The sequence below is a fragment of the Ornithorhynchus anatinus genome, chromosome 16, assembly GCF_004115215.2.
Source record: "Ornithorhynchus anatinus isolate Pmale09 chromosome 16, mOrnAna1.pri.v4, whole genome shotgun sequence".
NCBI classification, from domain to species: Eukaryota; Metazoa; Chordata; class Mammalia; order Monotremata; family Ornithorhynchidae; genus Ornithorhynchus; species Ornithorhynchus anatinus.
The window spans coordinates 5,041,154-5,061,323 of record NC_041743.1 but is presented as its reverse complement, the minus strand read 5'-3'; the positions used below and the strand labels follow the sequence as shown (position 1 = coordinate 5,061,323).

The 20,170-nt window shown below is 44.4% G+C and overlaps 1 protein-coding gene across 11 annotated transcripts in view; it reads right to left on the bottom strand.

Moving 5' to 3' along the window:
* Positions 1-18,968, bottom strand: part of PRRC2C (proline rich coiled-coil 2C) — a 51,947-nt gene extending 32,979 nt beyond the window's left edge. For all 11 annotated transcript variants that reach the window (XM_029081104.2, XM_029081107.2, XM_029081112.2 and 8 more), the window contains exons 1-9: positions 18,747-18,968; positions 8,438-8,606; positions 7,512-7,689; positions 5,714-5,826; positions 4,691-4,813; positions 4,159-4,343; positions 2,230-2,312; positions 231-364; positions 58-148 (exon numbers count right to left, since the gene is read on the bottom strand). In XM_029081104.2, coding sequence (XP_028936937.1) covers positions 58-148; positions 231-364; positions 2,230-2,312; positions 4,159-4,343; positions 4,691-4,813; positions 5,714-5,826; positions 7,512-7,689; positions 8,438-8,552 — 1,022 coding nt within the window. In that variant the 5' untranslated portion in view covers positions 8,553-8,606; positions 18,747-18,968. The remainder of the gene's footprint in view (positions 1-57; positions 149-230; positions 365-2,229; positions 2,313-4,158; positions 4,344-4,690; positions 4,814-5,713; positions 5,827-7,511; positions 7,690-8,437; positions 8,607-18,746) is intronic.
* Between the last annotated feature and the right edge of the window lie 1,202 nt (positions 18,969-20,170).

Here is a 20,170-nt window from a genome sequence, read left to right as displayed (position 1 = left end):
TGTCCAATACAACACGCTACTACTTGTTGCAACTAAACCGCTGCCACGGAATCTTACCCGTCATCCCGGTTTTCTTTCTGATTACCTCCCTGCTCATCATCATCACTGAAATTCAGTTGTTCAGTATAATCCACTTCCATCTGGGCTCCTATTAAATGGGGGAAAGACTCAGATCCATGTTTCAAATGCATTTGGCAACTGAAAAAGGGAGACGTGATCCCAGTTCTTACCAGCCCAGCCTTCGTCGGGGTCGACATCTGGGTTATCAAATTTATCAAGCTCCTTGAGTTCAGTTGCGCTAAGGATAGAGGGACGTTCGGGCTCAGGGGCCCATGAAGGGGGCGGGCCTCTCCCTCGGGGACCTCTGTAGTGAAGAGAAAATGGGGAGGGAGGAGGGGAGAAGAGATGAGAGGATGAGCTAATGAGAACTTTACAAAATAATTCCAACTAAATTGGTTAAAAAATGAAAAGTGTAAATAATACTTTGCTATTGAATGACTGTCTTAAACACGTAAAATTCAATGTATTTATTGAGCGCTTCCTGTGTGCAGAGCACTGTACTAAGTGTTTGGGAGAATATGTCATAAAGAGAGTTCGTAGACATGTTCCTTGCCCACAAGCTTACAGTCTAGAGGGTATTGTTCAAATGAATTTACTGTGTGCAAAGCACTGTATGAAGTGCTTGGGAAAGTACAACATAGTAGATATGATGCCGGCCCTGCCGGAGCTACAATCTCTTGGAATCATTTCACGTATTACAGTAAAGGGACATCTTCAAAAGACGCACACAGACCACTCTCTAAAAGCACTTTTTTAATGACTTTAAAAAAACATCCGGGGGAAATCATAAAGTAACGGAACACATTCTAAAAGGAGACACTCAAGATGTGTTTCTCACAACTGTCTCCAAGCATAATCCTCCTCCCACCCCGAGGAGAAAGCAAAAATATTATTTGTGTAAGCAGAAACAAGGGTGGGAAGAAGAGAAAGCTGTAGATAGAAGACAGAAACTGAGGGAGCTTCTTCCTTGAAGCCTCTGAGGACATCGGGGTAGGGAGAAAAGAATGGTCAGAATGCCCTAAACACAGCAGAGACAGATTCTCCTGCCCAGAAGGGAATTTCTTCATTGAAGTGGGAACTCTTGGTAGAAAGAGAGGATAGGAAGAGAAGTAACTGAGTTCCTATTACATGATTCACTTGGGGAATATATTAGGAGATGAACCAAGGGACCATTTAACTTTCTCTTCTTCTCCTCTCTTTTTGTCTCCTCTTTTCTCCTACTCCCTTGTTATAATTTAATTCTTATATGATACCAGGTGATAAGCACCTCCCCGTTCTGAGTTGCAAGAATTATGCAAAAAGGTGGGGCAACGTCGACCAATCGTATCTGAGCACTTACTGCGTGCAGAGCCCTGCGCTAACCTACTGGGAGAGTACAACACACAGAATTGATAGACAAGGGTGAATATGGTGTAGAGATTCATGTCCATTAGTCATTTAAAAGGATGGCCTAGGTGGGGGGTTTAGGCAGGGAAGGTCTTCTGAAGGAGAATTAATTTTAGTAGGGTTTTGAAAATGGGGAGCGTCGTGGTTTCTCAGACATCAACAGGGAGGGAATTCCAGGTCTGGACATGGACAAGGGGTCAGCGCGACTAGAAAGACATGATCGAAGTACAGTCCGTAGCTCGGTGTTAAAGGAGAGGCTGCAGGTTGGGTTGTTGTAGGAGATCAGGGAGGTAATAAAGCGGGACGGAAAGAGCTAATGGAAAGGAGTTTCGGACTGATGTGGAGATGGATGGTCAAACACTGGAGGATTCTGAGGAAGACATGAACTCTTTCATTAGTTCAGACCTGAATGAGAGCTCTCCTACTTTTCCTTTAAGTAGTCTTAATGGGCAGAAAGAATATAAAGCTGGATGAACCATTGACTATTGGGTGGTCTCTTTTGGTGTTTATTTCAATGGTTAAGTGCTATTGGGTGGTCTCTTTTGGTGTTTATTTCAATGGTTAAGTGCTGTCACTGATTCCTGGCTGTCGCACCATCACTGGCCCAGTTCTAGATTTACGATGTACTTTACACGTCACAAAGCTCGACTTCATTATAAGACAAGGTGCATTTTGACAGACAGATTAGAACGTTGGCTTTAGAAATGAGGGGAAAAGGATCAGGAACAAGACAGAATTTGAGTGAGCAATAAAACAGGCAGCATAAGTATGTTTACTCCTTACTTGTTAGCATCAGATAACGAAGGAGGGAACCTGATTGGACCATGCAATGGAGGATATGCCATTCTAGGATACTGCTGAAACATCTGAAGGAAACCAAATAAATAATCAGATTTCATATAAAAACGGAATAACCCACCCACCCGAACCTGTCTATTCCCGGGTGACACGCGGCCAGAAAGAAAATCAGCATTCTTTGCTATTTGCTACTAACCTTTACCTATTCTGGTTAAGTGGCTATTTTAACACTGGCCAAAATAACTGAACACTTCAGTTTAAAATGTTTCCAGCCCAGCTGCAGGTGCGATGGACATTACTTTGTAAAACTAATAGGTGCCTATGGGAGAGTCTACTCTGCCTAGCAGCCAAGGAAATGCTGCTTTATCTGATGTCTTCTTTCCAACAGACTGGGTGGGGGGACATAAACCCTTCATATCTATTTGCTTGGGTCTTAAGATATGCTATGCTGGATGTTGGCGACAATGGTGTAGAGAAGTCAGAGAGTGGCACAGCTGATCCTCCTGCTGCCCCGAAGCCTAAAAGCACAGCTGCAGCATGGCTGTCTCTCCCCACGACCCTAATCAGTAGTATTAACTGAACCTTTACTACGTACAGAGCACGGTACTAAGCCCTTGGGAATATACAACAGTTCCCTGCCATAATGACCGTAATATATTATCCCTCCCTCGCCTTCGCACAGCCGGGGAAAAAGATGTTACCAATACTTGCTCCAAGCCTACCTGAGGTCAGCTAATGTGAGGCCCCTGATAAGGGTTCTTTGATAAAAGCTAGGTTGTGCCCTGATGCCAACAGAATACCATGTAAGGGCTTTTCATCTAACCTTACGATACTTCTGTGGAAATCAATACTAGTATCAGTAGAAAATTATTTTTGGTTTTACGCTTAAAAGACTGAAATGGTACAGCTGCGCATAAAAGAATGAACTAGTTCTCCGTTACCCTCGATCGAAAAGGAAACAGCATGGGTAATTAAAATTGACAGCATTAAAGCCTCGACTGAGCCGATGATGTCGGTCATCTTCTCCCAGCAAACGTTATACCAGAGCTTCTAACAAGCAACCAAAGAGAGTGGTTTCATCGTCTTCTGTTTTCCTAGTCCCTCCCCTGCAGGTTAACCAGATAGAGGCAGCGTGGCTCAGTGGAAAGAGCACGTGCTTTGGAGTCAGAGGTCATGAGTTCGAATCCCAGCTCTGCCACTTGCCAGCTGTGTGACTGAGGGCAAGTCACTTCATTTCTCTGTGCCTCAGTTACCTCATCTGTAAAATGGGAATGAAGACTGTGAGCCCCACATGGGACAACCTGATTCCCCTGTGTCTACCCCAGCGCTTAGAACAGTGCTCTGCACATAGTAAGCGCTTAACAAATACCAACATTATTATTATAGAGAAGCAGCGTGGCTCAGTGGAAAGAGCCTGGGCTTTGGAGTCAGAGGTCATGAGTTCAAATCCCGGCTCTGCCACTTGCCAGCTGTGTGACTGTGGGCAAGTCACTTCACTTCTCTGTGCCTCAGTTACCTCATCTGTAAAATGGGGATGAAGTCTGTGAGCCCCACGTGGGACAACCTGATTCCCCTGTGTCTACCCCAGCGCTTAGAACAGTGCTCTGCACATAGTAAGCGCTTAACAAATACCATCATTATTAATCCATAAATGGAATAACTGGGAGTTAACTAAAAGTGGGCACTTGCCAGGCCAAAGTTTTTTGGGTTAGAGTTCTGCCCAAGAATGTAAAACCTTACCCCCAGGTACAAAGATGACTCAGAAGGCATGAAACAGATCCATAATATATATATATGTGTGTGTGTGTGTGTATGTATATATATATACATACACACACACACAAATAAATGTATACATATAAAGATATCTCTCTCTCTAAAACTCATCCAAGCTGACTGACCCAAAGTACTTACATAAGGAGGCATCATTGCCCTGTACTGAGAAGCAAGACCAGGCTGCTGTTGCCCATTGACTCTGGGCTGAGGCAACTGTGGTGGGACACCAGGCAGCCTCTTTTCGCCGGCTTTAAGGGCATCATTCTGTTCTGCTGTTCCGGCAGTGCCGTCTTCTTGTCCGGGGAGTTTATTTTCTTGGTCACCTGGAGAGAGAATGCCAGATTTACCACCATCTCTCCCGACTGACAGTGCCTGATATTTTCATACTGTGCTGAACCTTAAGGCAGAGGAAATACCGAGTGGAGAAAAATTCTGGTCTAGGATCAAGATCCAAGCTCAAGAGCTTTGATCAGATTGCACTTGTAAAAGTAAGGTGCACAAATTTTAATCGGGTCGGCAACAAACCACTCCTGCCTTCTACCTAATTAGCCATACAATGAGTTGGAAGCTACTGAATTTTAAGGTACCAAGTAGAAATCAGACCTACTACAAAATACTTTTTAAAATTGCAGTTTCATATCATTTATACCTCAAAAAAACCCACACTTACTTGGCCTTATGTTGGATCCAGATCCATAGGCTTCATCATTTGCATCTTTTTCCTTTTTCTCCTGATCCCCAGCTGCCTGCAGACTGGGAAACTCTTGTTGAAAATGGCTATTTACTTGGACACCTAGGCAGTTAAAAATAAGGACCATCTGCAAATCGGGAATTGAATCTAATTCACAAAATGCAAGCACTAGAATCTGGTTTTACCACTGGATTAATAACAGTGATTTTGTAGTTATGTTATTCAACTTTGACAAAATTTCTCTTCTAGAATCATATCGCCCCTTTCTACAACTAGTGGAGTTTGTATTTAACAGAAATGCCAGGAATGCCACATAAAATAGAAGGACTTGCAAGAAAGGAATTCAGAGACCCACAAAATTCCCCACCCTCAGAACCCAGTCAATGATCATTATTAAATTATTCCCTTTGTGAATTTATCTGACCTGTAAATGCCTTCAAAACAGCACCACCTGAGGTGCTAGTAAATGAACGTATTAAGTGCTGAATAAACACCACTGACTGGTAGAGAAAGAGGGGAAAGAGATCAGAGGGACTGGTTTTAGCTTTATCAGAAAGAAAAAGAGAAATCTGAGTGCTCTGGAATACCCATATTCTAGGAACTTAAGGCAGGATCTACTGCCCATGTCTTATCGACTCGTGTAGCTGCTGCTGTTTGTTGCAAATGGAGCTATTTCATGTCTCCTTTCCTCTTACACGGTGTCATCTGTTGGCTGCTTCACAGAGAAGGTGGGCTTGGCAACACCCTATGCTGCCCCGACCCCTGAGTAGGATAAAACAGTGGACGTGGCACCGTAGTAGAACTGAGTGTTCTCTTTCCTTTCTCCCTATTTTCCTGCCTCTCTCCAACACCCTAAGTTCACCCCAACACTCAAAATGAAAAGCTGGCATGCCTGGTGATTACCATTTGAAACAACGCTCCAGCAGAGCAACTTGGAACAAACTTCTTCTGTGTGGCTATTCCTCTACAGTCAAACCCAAGTTTCCATCCCTTTTTACTTACCATCTCCTTGCCCACTCTGTTTGTTACTGGCCCATGATTTAGGGGCAGGAGGAGCCTCTGGGGGAGCAACAACTCCAGGTTTCGGCTGTGCTGCAGGCGGCACTTCTGGTGGTCTTTAAAAAGAAAGCAAACAAATCAGTCAATTTTTAGGTCAGCCTGCAAAGGCCAAAAAACCAAGACTTTCTTGAAAAATGCTGTGCTCCTTCCATCAAAACTTTGGGGGGGGGGGGGAGGAAGAAATCTTCCTTCATGCTCAGACTTGACACTTGCCTGGGAGATAGTTTGCTGTTATGCAATGATAAACTACCAAAGTGTCCAGGTTATTTGTTTCCGGCTGACCATGTTCAATGTAATCCCAATCTCTCTTCTAGCCTAAATTCATGGATTTAGTTGTGACTGAGTGGCTGGCTTTTGTTTTAAATGATTTCCAATGGACCATTAGAACACTGCCATTACACCTAGAAACCACAGAGTAAGTGTATCTGACAAGAATCTACAAGGCTCTCACTGAGGTCTCATCAAGGCATCAAGGCCAAGTTTATGAGAATATATGTTTTAGGTGTGGCCATTCGCCATCTTGACTAACAAGGGCTGACACCATCCTGAACAAAAGGCAGTCAGCCACATAAGGTAACCGACCCCCCACTGCCTCTCACCCAAAACAAAAGCTGCCTTCTTCCACTCCATCTCAACCTGTGCTTCCCATTCGTGTCTGGTTATTCTGTAGTTCTCTCAAGCAGCGTGACCTAGCGGAAAGAACATGGGCCTGGGTGTCCAAGGACCTAGGTTCTAATCCCAAGTCTGACACTTGTTTGCTGCCTGACCCCAGGCAAGTGACTTCTCTGGACCTCAGTTACCTCAACTGTAAAATGGGGATTAAGACTGTGAACACTATATGGGACAGGGATTGTGTCCAACCCAATTATCTTGAATCTACCCCATTCCCTAGTGCAGTGCCCTGCACAGAGTAAGTATAAAATACCATTTAAAAAAAAGTCGCACACTGTAAGGACACAAACACCACCAATTGACTGATAACCTAATAGCTCCCTGAACTTGGATTCCCCAGTTCTGATCAAAAGAGGGAAGAGATTTGGAGGTATGAGCAAAGCCCTTCTGAAAACCTAGCAATTCCTAACATCCTGGCTCAAACCTCCTCAATACTCACATACTTCATTACACATGTTATTGAAACACTTAAATATCGCACGCTCTCTTCTTTCAACTAAATAATGACAAATCTTGCCTGAGTATAATTCAGTCATAGCCACTGAGGCCGACACAGAACTCTCAACTGGGTCCCGGGTGAAATTCCCTTATTAGTCCTGTAAAGTCACTGTGGACAGGGGACGTGTATCAACTCCGTTGTACTGTACTCTCATGGGCTTAGGACAGTGCTCGGCACACAGTAAGCATTCAATAAATACCACCGAAATACACGGTAGCTGATTCTGATCTTCATTTATGGTCGTATAAGAACGCAACTGCAATTTTCATCTTCCAAGAGGGAAAAACCACGAAACAAAAAACAACTCACTTCTCTGGAGTTTAACAATTGCCTCCCTCACACTGAGTTTCCTGAAGGCAAGGCTGAAGGTCATACGTTTTAAGCTTCCCTAGTTTCCAAAGCACTCTGCATATAGCAAGAGCCCAAATTCTTTGATTACCATGAAGTGATAGAAAAACCTTTGATTTTTACTTCTGGATTTTCTTGTAATTTCTACAATATCCCCAAACCCACCCTAAAAAGGAAAAAGGGCATTTATCCGGTGTATACAAGTGTCTTTTATTAACTCACTTTTCTTCCTCGTGCTGTTCTTGCTTAGAAGCCCACCCTGAGCCATCCTTCGGCACGATGTTCACATTTGGATCATTGCCTTTGTTCTCTGCCTTCAGACTAGGGAGATTAGCAGGTGGGGGCATACGCCGCGAAACGGCAACTTTTCCAAGACTCTGTAATCCATGGCGAGCAGCGACTACAGGAAATCAATCACATTAGCATTTACTTGTTTTTATTGTAAAGTCTGCCTCGCTCTTTTAATAAATCCAAGGGGAAAGGAGTGAATGTAGGCAGTTTGCAGATGTGTCACACATTGCCAGAACATACATCATTTTCCACCTGTATTGTTCATGTAGCACAAAAAGCCTTTTAAACAATTTGAAATGCCCTAATGTGCTAATTAAAACAATACAATATTTGTAATTACTTGAAACACCACCTGTTGGCATTCAGCACTGCTGATTCCAAACCCCCACTCCTCACCATTTACAAAAAAAAAGGCCTCTCAGAGGGCTGTTGGCAGGTTTAAGAAAAATCTGGTATATTTCATTTTAAGAAGAGTACTATTAAGGGTCACCATACTGTTATAAATCTAATGACTGGTGGTGAGAGCAATGGTCAGTGAGTGCTATTGGAAGAACCAGGATGACTGCTGATCAGAAATCCTGATTCATGTAGAAATTAACCAATAGATTTCTTATGGAATTTAATGGAGGGGTTCCTTTCCTAAAATACATGAAGGCAACATATACATCTCCGCACTGTAGCTCTCTGACGTACAAATCAACAAGGTAAATAAGATTTGTTCATTTGTAACATTGCTATTAGAATATTTTTATGCTCAAGCTAAAGAGCTAAGTGATGGACATCTCAAGACCAATATTTTCATCACAGATCTGATTTTAACCCCATTAAAAAAAGTATGTATCCCTCATTTTACTCACCTGTGGTTTTCTGAGTTTCTAGTGACTTTCCTTTGTATGTATTAAATAGACTGAGTGTTGCATACTTTGTTTTCCCATCCTTTGCTTTTGTGCTCTGGCCTGACTTCTCCGACATTGCGGGGGAAACTCATCGAGTCTAGAACCTCCTTCCTCACCCCTCAAAACCACTCTTCAGAAAAAGACAAAAGAAAAATAAATTAGTTCAAATTGCTAGAACAGCATTCAATTTCACTTTTTTGCCAGATGTTAAAAAACGCCAATTTGATTAAGAAATATTCTGCTGCATTAGAAGCTTTAATTCGTACTCTCACAGAAATTCTAAGAACATTAACAACAGAATTCATTAACCTTTTTAATTGAAGTCAGAAAAAGGCCCAACCTCATTAAGGTATCAACTTAGTCCTCACCCAAGGTATTTTTGAACATGACACCTTTGACCCCCAAACCCACTTTTTATTAACCCATTTCCCTATGCTCATTTTTATTCCCCTGCCCCCCCCCACCCCCATTTCTCCTGCCATTTCTTTCATGCGCTTAACTTCATCTCCACAAAAAACAAATGGAAACTGTGCCCACGTTACCGCAAGTCTTGCTGTTCTTCTATTGGTCTTATTAGCAATTTTTAACAAAAATGGAAAGAAAAACCAAGTGATGAATTGCTGAATCTTAGACTATTTTAAGAAAGGAGATAGTATTTCGACTGTATTTCGGATGTCACGACTGGACATCCGGCAACTGCTCTAACGATAGTCTGGGTTCCCCTCAGAGTCCTTTCCCCTTCCCATCACTCTGAAGCCTCTACAGAAGAAAAGACAAGTCTCGATGAGAACAATGCCTCTTCTTTCACGGAAATAGCCTTAAAAGCAGTGGTACCCAATTACGGAGTGACAGAAGAATTTAGGATGCGGACGCCTGGATTTATTTACACCCTCGTTACTAATATCTATCTGCTCAATTTATCCATGTTGACCACTCGAATGGTCTTTTTATCTCCTCTGTTAAGAGTGTAAGTTCCTCATAGGCAGGGTACATACTACTTTGTTACCCTGTACTTCCCAAGAGACTAGCAAAGGACACTAGTCACATAAATGCATCATAAAAAAATAAACAATCAGAATGCCCTTAAAAAACCTTAACAGGGCCCTAAAACTAAATGATTAATATAAAGGACAGAATGTGCAGCATGAATTCTATTAGATTTTAAGTGTTCTAGTCCCCTTGAAAAAAAAAAGTGGGGATTTTTTCCACCCAAGAGGAGAAAGTTCTGTTCAGGCTAGGATGTGATTCTGGTCTGGGTTCAACTTGATTTGGCTCAAGTTCCACTTCCTAAAATGCAAGTTCATTTCCCCTGCAGCAGCTGAGAATCTGAGCTCCAGGAGCAGTCCCCCTCACCCCCCATGGCAGCATGGGTCACACCACTTCTAGCCTGTCAGGGCTCCGTCAGGGCTCCAAAGCTCCCTGGACACATCTCCAGCAACTCCCACTCCCTTCTGCCTTGCCCTGACTTGCTCCCTTTGCTCTCTCCTCCCACCCCCTTCCAGCCCCAAAGCACTTATGTACATATCTGTCATTTTATTTGCGTTGACGTCTTTCTCCCCTAGTCTAGTCTGTGAGCTCACTGTGGGCAGAGAATGTCACTGTCGATTGTACTGTACTTTCCCAAGCGCTCATTACAGTGCTCTGCACACGGTTAAGTGTTCAATAAATAAGATTCAATGAACTATCGACTAAAACAAGGGAGTGAGGAAATCCATTTCAAAAGGCAGTTTTTTTATTGAAATGACCAAAGAAATGTCAATTTCCAAGTCAACCGCAGCAACGCAACTCACTTGAGTGGAGTTTTGTTGGGTTTTAAACATGGTACTTTGTTATATGCTTTCTACATGTCAGTCACTGTACTAAGCACTGAGGTAGATACAAACTAAACAGGTTGGACACACGTTCCACATGGGGCTCACAGTCTAAATTACCCATATACACTAACCACAACTAATCCTGCAAGTTTTGAAGTTGGTTTTTTGTGTAACTATTTAAGGAAAAACAGTGAATAGAGCCAAATAAGTTTACCTGTAAATCTCTGAAAATAAGGGGCCATTAAAGAAAGTTCTCATACCCATTAAAAATGAATCACATGGCACAGAGAAGAGAGCAAAAATAACCTTTTCCCCATTTCACTCATGTTAGAAATATGACCCTTCAATTTAGGCTACCCAGAAAAAGTGAGTGGGGAGACATGGTGGATCAAGAGAACAGAGAGCAGAGCGGACAGCAACTAAAGAGAAAGTTGGGGGATGGAGCAGCACTCTCTCTCCAAAACATCCTAAGAAATCCTCTAATTCACAGTTTGAGAAGTATTGTTTTGGCCTCAAATGGGATCCACTCACTTTTTCGTTGTGATGAGCTTGTTAAATATACGAAGACTGCAGCTTTCATCTACTGTGCAGGCATATCGCACATTACAACCAAGTTTGATTGTAGGGTATACTTTCCCCACAGACTCACCTGCAATTAGTTAAGGTTCCTCTCCAGAACCAACCCCTGATATAATGGCCGGGCCACCTCCACCCCCAACCCTCCCAAATCTCTACTTTCTTCCAACATGAACTCACCCCCACTTTTTTCTTTCAATCCCACTGGTAAGAACCACTGGGGGTGTGGTTACCAGCGCATCACCCTTCCCCATTCCCAGATTACAGTCCTACCCCAGACCAGCTGTGAATAAAAAGTCAGGAATGGAAAAGGAAAAGGACAGGGGCAGGATGCCATTCACAGGGGCAAGTGGAAGGGAGCCAACGGACTTATATGCAGTGATTGGTTGTAAAGTCAGGGGGCTGGGGAAAGGCAGAAAACAGCACGGGGTTTATTTCTGGGTTGCAGATATTGTGGTGGGGCTCTAACCTGGAGGGCCCAGACCTTATCATTGACACAGCGAGGTTAGGCTTGGCTGCTTCTCCCAGACTAGAATTCTTGTATGTAACAAACAAAATGAGGGGCAACTAGGTGCATGCACACAGAATACAGCCACGGACACTGAAAATGCACTTAATTTTAACTTAAGCATTTGAAAAGGACCCTGGAAAACACCATTCACTATCACATAAGACCACACTGACATTATGAGCTACAGCTCAACCCCTTGGCTGACCCTAGGTTTTGTATGCCTAAATGAGATGCTAAAGATGACCTTACCCAGAAGATAGAGGTCTTGATTGATGCATGAGGAATGGCATTTAATGTACTTTCTAGATGTACCATTTCAGCTGTACAGCGTAATGGGCTTTAACTTGAAGACAGTGGCTCAGTTTACCGCCTATACCATACTACTTCAATCCTATTTGTAGAGAACTGCACTAAGCGCTTGAGAGAGCAAAACAAAGTTGGCAGACATGCTCTCTGCCCACAGTGAGCTTACAGTCTACCCGGGGAGTCTCTGGGTGTTAAAACAACGCATGCACTGACCTTCCCAAGTGATCAGTGGATAGGAGGGAAACTCTGTAGCTGAGTTGAATGTACAATTTCTTGTTGAAATTTTTAGCGAGAGTTCACTTAGAAGCCACTCAGCAACCAAGGACAGGAAGCCCTCAGCTCTCGATGAGCCTTTAAACTCTTTGGGAGGTTCAAACACATCAGACTACCCATCTCGGTCGGTGACAGAACCTTCAAGAGAAGCTTCTTAAAAGCTCTTGGACTGTATTGCTCCGTGCAGGGACTCTGCTTGCAGGATTTTGCCAACACTCCCCCGAGGCAGTTGAAATAGTGCATTGGTTGTGTTCAGGGCGGCCTCTTGGTCCCCATGCATCTTCAGAGAAATTCTACTTCTTACAGACGGTTTCCGTGCTTGCCCTTTTTTGTTAATCACTCACTCGCATGGAAGAAACATTTCTGCCATTCTTTAGTACTCAACTAAAAATCCCATTTCCTCCACGAAGCCTACCTTGATTAACAAGAACCATTTAACTCCTCCCAACTGGTACAGCCAATCCTATTTCTCCTCCAACCTTTCTAAGTAAAATCTGAAACCATTCATCTTTTCTCCCTATCCCCTTTCCTCCCAATCCACTCAAGAAGGGAAGCTTCCTAATTTTGCAGACGTTCTGCTACCTTATGGGTTGCAAAAAAAATTGTATCAGCTGCAGGAGAGAGGTGAGGTTAATGAGAATTGAGTGCCTGGATGTAGCCCACTGTATAATGTGTCGGAGTGCATAGCAGATGCAAAAGACACAATCCCTACACTCATGAAGATTTACAATATAACCGGGGAGGTGACTGGCATATATACGTTAAAGTTGCCGATAGTTCTAATTTACTAGCCTATTTTAGTTCAGTTTCAAAGAGCATAGCATTATAAGATGCAGGTGTTTCTTCCCATGAAAAAGTGAATTTTACGATCCAATAAATATGATCTGGAAAGCTGGTGGGGACAGACAGATGGTATTTGGGAGAAGGAGCGAAGAATCAGTAGTAAGAACGAAAAAATGAAAACAAATGAGCAACTAATAAAAAAAATTAGATCACTTCAAGTTTAGTGCAAGGTAAAGATGTGCATAATAGACTCATGTTTACAGTTCTGCAGTCATAATGCATTTTGAAGTAGCAAAGTTAGAGACTCTTAAGAAAAGTGTTTTTTAGTCTTTCTATTGGTTCCATGTTTGTGCAGATAATGGTTGAAAGGTTATTTGGTTTCATTTGCACTACGTTACAAACAACTATGGGAACATCTCTTTTGTGTTATGCCACAGTAATTAGCACATTATTTAAAACTCTTCAGTAAAATAATCCCCTGAAGGATAGAGAGACAGGGAGGGAAAAAACACACCCAAAAAAATACCCAGCAAGCCTTCTGCAACCTCCTCTATAACCCTTGGGGTGCACACGTATTGGAAAGAGAAAGCTTTTAATTACCTAGAAAATGCTGAAAAAGCATGTCAATTTGCCTATGTTGTGAAAAAGTCACCATAAAAAGGAAATAGATTTGTGCAGTTAATCTATTTAGTAGTTCAGATTGCAATTGTTAATCTAAATATTGAATACATTCCAGTGGTTTGCACCATGTTGGAGCTCAGCACAAAGAACTAGAACACTGGCTATTTTTCCCCCAACAAAGAGGAAGCCCCCCAAAAAAGGATCAGAGAAGCCCCATCCATCACTAAGACAGCTCGTTTCCTATTTTGGAAAATAAAAATAGCTAAAAATGGTGATTCATCTTATCTGTCTTCTTTGTTCTAAAAATGTTAAAATCTACATTTGATCCCACCAATTTTGAAAATTCAGATCTTAATGTTAATTTCTAATAATGAAATTTGCTTGCCTATTTTAGTGAAGCTAAACCAAATTCCTAAATGAACTTCCCACACAGTATCTGGAATACTTCTAAATGATTGAATGAATATCTTTTAAAAATGAACCATACTTTCCACATGTTTTAGGGCTACAGCATCTTGGAGGGATTGCTAAGATATCAAATATTAAAACCACACTGAAATCAAATCATTTTCTGAAAGGCAGAAAAATAACTGCTTTGTGACTTCCTTTTTTTGGGGGGGCACATCTCAAATTTTTATTCCCTTTTTTTAAGACGCCTCCATAACATTTTTTAGGCATCCTCCAAATAATTTTCTTTCCTGTTAAACCAAAAGTAGGGAACTCCATTGAGTCCAAGGCTACTGGGAAATGGATTCAGATATCTACTATTAAGAAACCACCACTGCTCCTAAATGACAATTTTTGATTCATGCAACCTAAAGCCATTTCTCCCAACTGTGACTAATGGAAAGTTTACACTTGGGACCGATGAGCTGATGACCTGCATGCTTTTGGAAAACTGAGGATTTCTACAACAAAAAGGAGCTTACTGGTATACAGAAGATACACCTGTGATAACCTGGCAGGGAAAGAGATCTCAGTTTTTGACTGGTATGAGGACCTATGTGCTATTACAGTCCCTGTCCTTGCAGAATTTATCATTTAGGAGTGCATCCAGGGATCTAGTCAATTTCTAATTCAGTAAGCAGAGATTGAAGGAAGCTAGGCTAGGTGAGACTACCAAAGAGCAATTCAAAAGCTACTCCGCTCACAAGAATGGGAACCACAGTGGAAAGAGCCCAGGGCTGGAAATCAGGAGACTACTCCCAGCGCTGCTAATTACCTGCTGTGTAATATTAAGTAAAATTACTCTGTGGCTCAGTTTCCTTACCAGCAAAATGGGGACGAGCACGCTATTCTTCCTCTCTCTCAGATTGTGAGCCATGAACGGGAAAGGGGCTGTGGTCTGATTATTCTGGATCTACAGTGCTCGGCACATAATAAATGCTCAGTAAATACCAGTTACCACCAGTCCAAAAGCAACAGCATTAATTTTCCTGAATGGTGGTTGACAGGGCACCCTGTGGCTTAGGAAGCGGACTCAAGAGTAAGGCTAAGTATCGCAAGAAACAGCTTCTCCGAAACAGAAAATTCCTGGTGTTTTAAGGTTCTTTCATACTAATTCTATGAGTTATGGAAGCCTACGAATATATCATAAACATGTCAGCACTACCTTCTGGGGTTTATTTTCTAAAATGGCATCGCCACATATTATACATGCAAATCTCTCTCACAAACTCTCATACTTTTAAGTGCACTGGAGATGGATATGGACAATATTTCTGTGGCTGTACCTGTTTAGGATTAGGCTAATAAATGCTTTGAGTTGAAGGTATCCAGGCAAGCAACCCAGCATAACATACACAAAAAGAAACTTGGTATGAGTAATTTCGTTAGTAACCCCACCAAAATTTATGGACAACCATGTACTGTCACAGGTGGATGATTTCTTTTTATTAAGGCTTTTTAAAATGATCTCCTCTTTATTTAAAGGCAGAGATGGATTCTTCAACAAGATTGAGGGGGAAGCCGGCCTGAATGAAATTTTCCCAAAGGTCATTTCCCTTCTTGCAGTTAGGAACAGATACCAAAGATGAGCTCTGAATGCATAATCAACTCAGGCCATGCAACCAAAAAAATAAACTGTATCGACTATTCCAATGCAGTCGGCAACATGGGTGCTCAAATTGTATGTGCAATTTTAATGCATTTTATGGAGTCCTAAAATTCAAATGATCATGCCTGCTAACCTATGTCAATGAATGAAAATCCCAATGGAACATACTGCCCACTCAGATTTAAAAATGAAGACCAATGAGTTGAGGGCCAAATTTATGTAAGGCAGTGTATTAGATAACCAGGAAAAGTAGTTCCTTCCTGCCCCCCAAAGGTTTATATTCTCAAGAGAGAGACCAGCAAAGATAAAATATGAACGGAGACATGAATCCTTAGCTGGACACTGTCATTCGCGTTGACAAATAAGCACGCAAAATAAAAACTGCCAATGGAGGAACTAAAGTGCTTAGATTCTAAAAGAACATTTACAAGAACATGAAGAATTAGCTATTGAAATCTATTCCTAGAGTCATTATAAACTAGCTGTCTGCTTTATCTAAATTTTGTGTGCCGCAAAAGGCACATCACATCTAAGAATGCTGCCATATGCTCAACACAAACCACAAACATAAACGGCACTGCAGAACAAGCATCATAGTAATCCTTTTTTTGACAAAGTGTGATATAAATAATTCTGTTACAGCACTAATCAGAAAGGTGGATAGAAATAGGCTGTTTTTGGAAACTGACACTTTCAAATTAGACTCCCGAGAAGCAGAAGGAAGCTTTAAGCCATAACAAATTCTCGAAAATGTTATGTACTAAAAATTACTCTTGCAGAAAATTCACATTTCTGTAGCTGCCATTTAGCGGCCTCATGGAATCCAACCGTGACTAGTAAATTTATACCATGATCGTTATGAGAAATTTACATTTTTTGAAGATTATCAAGGCGTCGCAATCAGCTTGTCAAAATAGTGGAAAGAGCATAGTGGAAATAGTGGAAAGGCCTGTGAGTCACAGGACCTGGGAGAACGCTGCTCTGCTATCTGCCTCCTTTGTGGTCTTGGGCAAGTCACTTCACTCTGTTACGCGCTCTGTAGAACGGGGATTTTCAAAACCTATTCTCTCTCTGCAGACTGTGAGCCCCATGCTGAACAGGGGCTGGGCCAGACCTGATTACCTTTCCTCTACCCCAGCACTTAGTACAGTGCTTGTCAAAAAGTGCTTAATATCACATTTGTTATGAGAATACACATTCTGAGGTTTAGCATGTGTACGCAAAGTAATTTCACCTGCTAATCTCATTCTTAGCTTTAACACTTTCGCAGAACTCCTAACATCTTGAAAACTGCAACCTCTATTTTCAGGGGAAATAATTCTGAGCGCGACAGTGTATAAATGGTTCATAGCCCGGGGGGAAAAAGCCCCCCCAGTTAATTCTGCCTAGCCCAAATTTCTATCTGCTCAACTAATTTAATCAATTTCCACACAAGACCATCTCCCTCTTCTTTGCAAGTAGTCTCCTTCCCCAAGCTCTGCCCACTGTTACTGCTCATATACCACTGACTGATTGTGCCCAGACCATCTTTCTTTTATACCTCCTTCCATAGAACTCAAGGTGCTTCCACATTTGCCCTCAACAATCCAGTGAGGTAAAATGGGACAGATATTAATCCCCATTTTATAGCCAAGATTTTTTTTTTTAAAAAAAGAAGCTCAGAGGTGGGTCTACTACTTCAGTAAAGGATTTTTGTTGAACATTTCTGGGGACAAAAAAAGAGAAACATTCACTAAAGAGCAAACCTTGCTTTTTAATTCTGTCCAAAGATGAATTAACTGAACCAAAACGCACCAATAGCACTATTCAGGAATTGCAAGGCTAATGATTCAAAATCAACAGACGACGTGCCAGACTCCTACCCAGCATCTTTAATATAGACCCAGATGAACTTTCATCATGCCACCCAATTCACGACCTGACGAGCACTCCTTCACTGAAAGTCTAAAAGCCGGTCACAGAGGATTCAGAAGCCAGTTCTAGATTCGGTTTCGAGAACCCACCGCAGTATTGGTCTTCATCACCCACCAAGTACCATCAACGAAAGCATTAAACGCCAACACCTAAAGACAAGGCACATATTCAAATCAAGGAATGACAGGGTTTCCCAGTGGAGATGGGAGAAGGATGGGGATCGTGCAGAATTCTTCAAGGCCAGAAGATGTCACCAAAGGGGAGAAAAATCAAGGACGAGGGGGAAGGAAAAAAAAAAAAGGAGTAACAAGTCGAGACTAGAATTTCAGGGGATCAGGAGCCGCGGGACTTTAATGGCAGCTAAAAATTGCGGGGGGGAAACAGGTTAAATATTTAAGAGGCTACAAGTACAACCCCCTCCAAAAGAGGGATTTAGAGCGCTCCAGGAGTTGTCTCAGAGATTAAGGGAAGATCTATTTTATTCCATTTGGAAAAGATGAGCTCCAAGGCCAACACTCAAGCTTAACACCGCTCAGTGGATAAATGAGTGGGCCCAGCTTTTTTTCCCCCGGCTTTATGGTCTTCATAGCCCAGCCTCTCGGAAATCCCGGGGGGGGGGGGGGGACGGACAAAAATCTCTCCTGGAATTTAGCCACATGCCATGAACAATTCAGGAGGCCTTAGCTACACGGCTAATATTTAGAAGGGAGAGCGCCCTTGGGGATCTGAAGGGCCGAAAGCGTCCTAGCTCGGTTTCCCCCGTGGTTATTTTTTATGATCTTCTCCGGAGAAGGACGTGATGGGGACCGGACCCGGCTGCTGCAGTGCATCAACCCCGCACCTAAACGGGGCTCGCGTCTCCGTCCGAAGACCCGGGGGGACCCGCTCCGCCCTTTGAAGGCCTCGCCTCGGGGGGGGGACGAAAGGCCCGACCCTCTGGAAGGAGGCCGGCGGGGGAGGCGACGCGCCATCTCCGGGAAATTCGCCTTTCCCATTGTCTGCGGGCCTCGCCTGGAAGGAGGGGGGGGGGTCCATGGCGGCCCGGCGGGGAGCGAGGCCTAGGGCAGGGCGGCGGCTTCTCCTCCTGCGTTCACCGGGGCGCGTTTCCCGGGCGCGGAGCACTGGGCGAAAGGCTGGGCAAGGACAATGCGGCAAGGGGGAGGCGAGTCGGGGCCGCAGCGGGCTCGGAGTCCTCCCGGGGGGCTAGAGAGACCCTCCTCGCCACCGGAAGTGGGGCCGCGAGGCGGAGGCGGCGGCAGGGGCAGGACCGGCCGGGGAGCGGCGGGGGGCGATGGGGGTGGGAGGCCGAGGCCGCCGCCGCCGCCCTCCGTCGGGAACGAGGGCCCGCCGCCATCCTCCGCCCCCGCCGCCATGGCCCCCCACCGCCCCTTCCCGCCCCCGCCGCGCGCTCCTTACCGGCCACGGTGGGAGGGCGGATGTGGAAACGACTTTAGGGGCCTCGGCCCCGCTCCGCCGGAGGAGGAGGGGGAAGGGTCCCGATCCGCGGGCCGCCGAGGGGCTACCCCAACACCACCACCACCACCACCACCACCACGCCGCCGCCGCCACAGAGGGAGCGACAGACACAGAGAGAGAAATAGCCAGCCAGAGGGGCAAGATGGCGGCCGGCCAGAGCCGGCGTCTGACGTCACGCCGTCAGGCCGGGGGCGCACGCGGGCCCCGCCCCTCCCGGGCTCTGGTCACGTGGGCGAGCGGGGGGGCCGGGGGGGGGCAGGGCCCGCGGCCCGCAGGCGCTATTGTGCGGCGCTCACTACGTGCCGAGCCCTCTGCGAAGCGCTGGGGACCACCCGAGGTGCTCAGCTTGTCCCCCCCGGGGGCTCACCGTCTTCATCCCCGCTCGACGGAGGAGGGGACCGAGGGCCAGTGAACCAAGCGTGGCTCAGTGGCAAGAGCCCGGGCTGGGACGTCAGAGGTCATGGGTTCGAATGTCGACCCCGCCGCCTGTCAGCTGGGTGACTTTGGGCGAGTCATTTCACTTCCCCGGGCCTCAGTGACCTCATCTGGAAAATGGGGATTAAGACCGAGCCTCCTGTGGGACAACCTGATGACCCTGGATCTCCCCCAGCGCTTAGAACTGTGTTCTGCACAGAGTGAGCGCTTAACAAATACCAACATTATTATTACAGCATGGTGGCTCAGTGGCAAGAGCCCGGGCTGGGGAGTCAGAGGTCTTGGGTTCGAATTCCACCTCCGCCACCTGTCAGCTGGGTGACTTTGGGCAAGTCACTTCACTTCTCTGGGCCTCAGTGACCTCATCTGGAAAATGGGGATTGAAATTGGGAGCCCCATGTGGAACAGGGACCGTGTCCAACCCCATTTGCTGGTATCCACCCCAGCGCTTAGTGCAGGACCTGGCACGCAATAAGCACCAAACAAATGCCACAACTATTATTATTTTTAAGCGGTGGTCGTGTGGAAAGAGTCCAGGCCTGGGAATCAGGTGACGTGAGGGTCTCATCTCCACTCAACCACTGGCCTGTTGGTGACTTTAGGCAAGTCACATAACTTCTATGAGCTTCAGTTTTTTCATCTATAAAATGGGAATTCATTCAATTCAATAGTATTTATTGAGCGCTTACTATGTGCAGAGCACTGTACTAAGCGCTTGGAATGAACAAGTCGGCAACAGATAGAGACAGTCCCTGCCGTTTGACGGGCTTACAGTCTAATCGGAATCAATATCTATTTTTCCCCTGCTGCTTTGCCTGTGAGCTGGGTGGCCATGGGCAAGTCCCTTAACTTCTCTGAGCCTCAGTTTTTTTATCGGTAAAATGGGAATCGTGATCTATTTTTTCCCTCCAGTTAGACTTGTGAGCCCT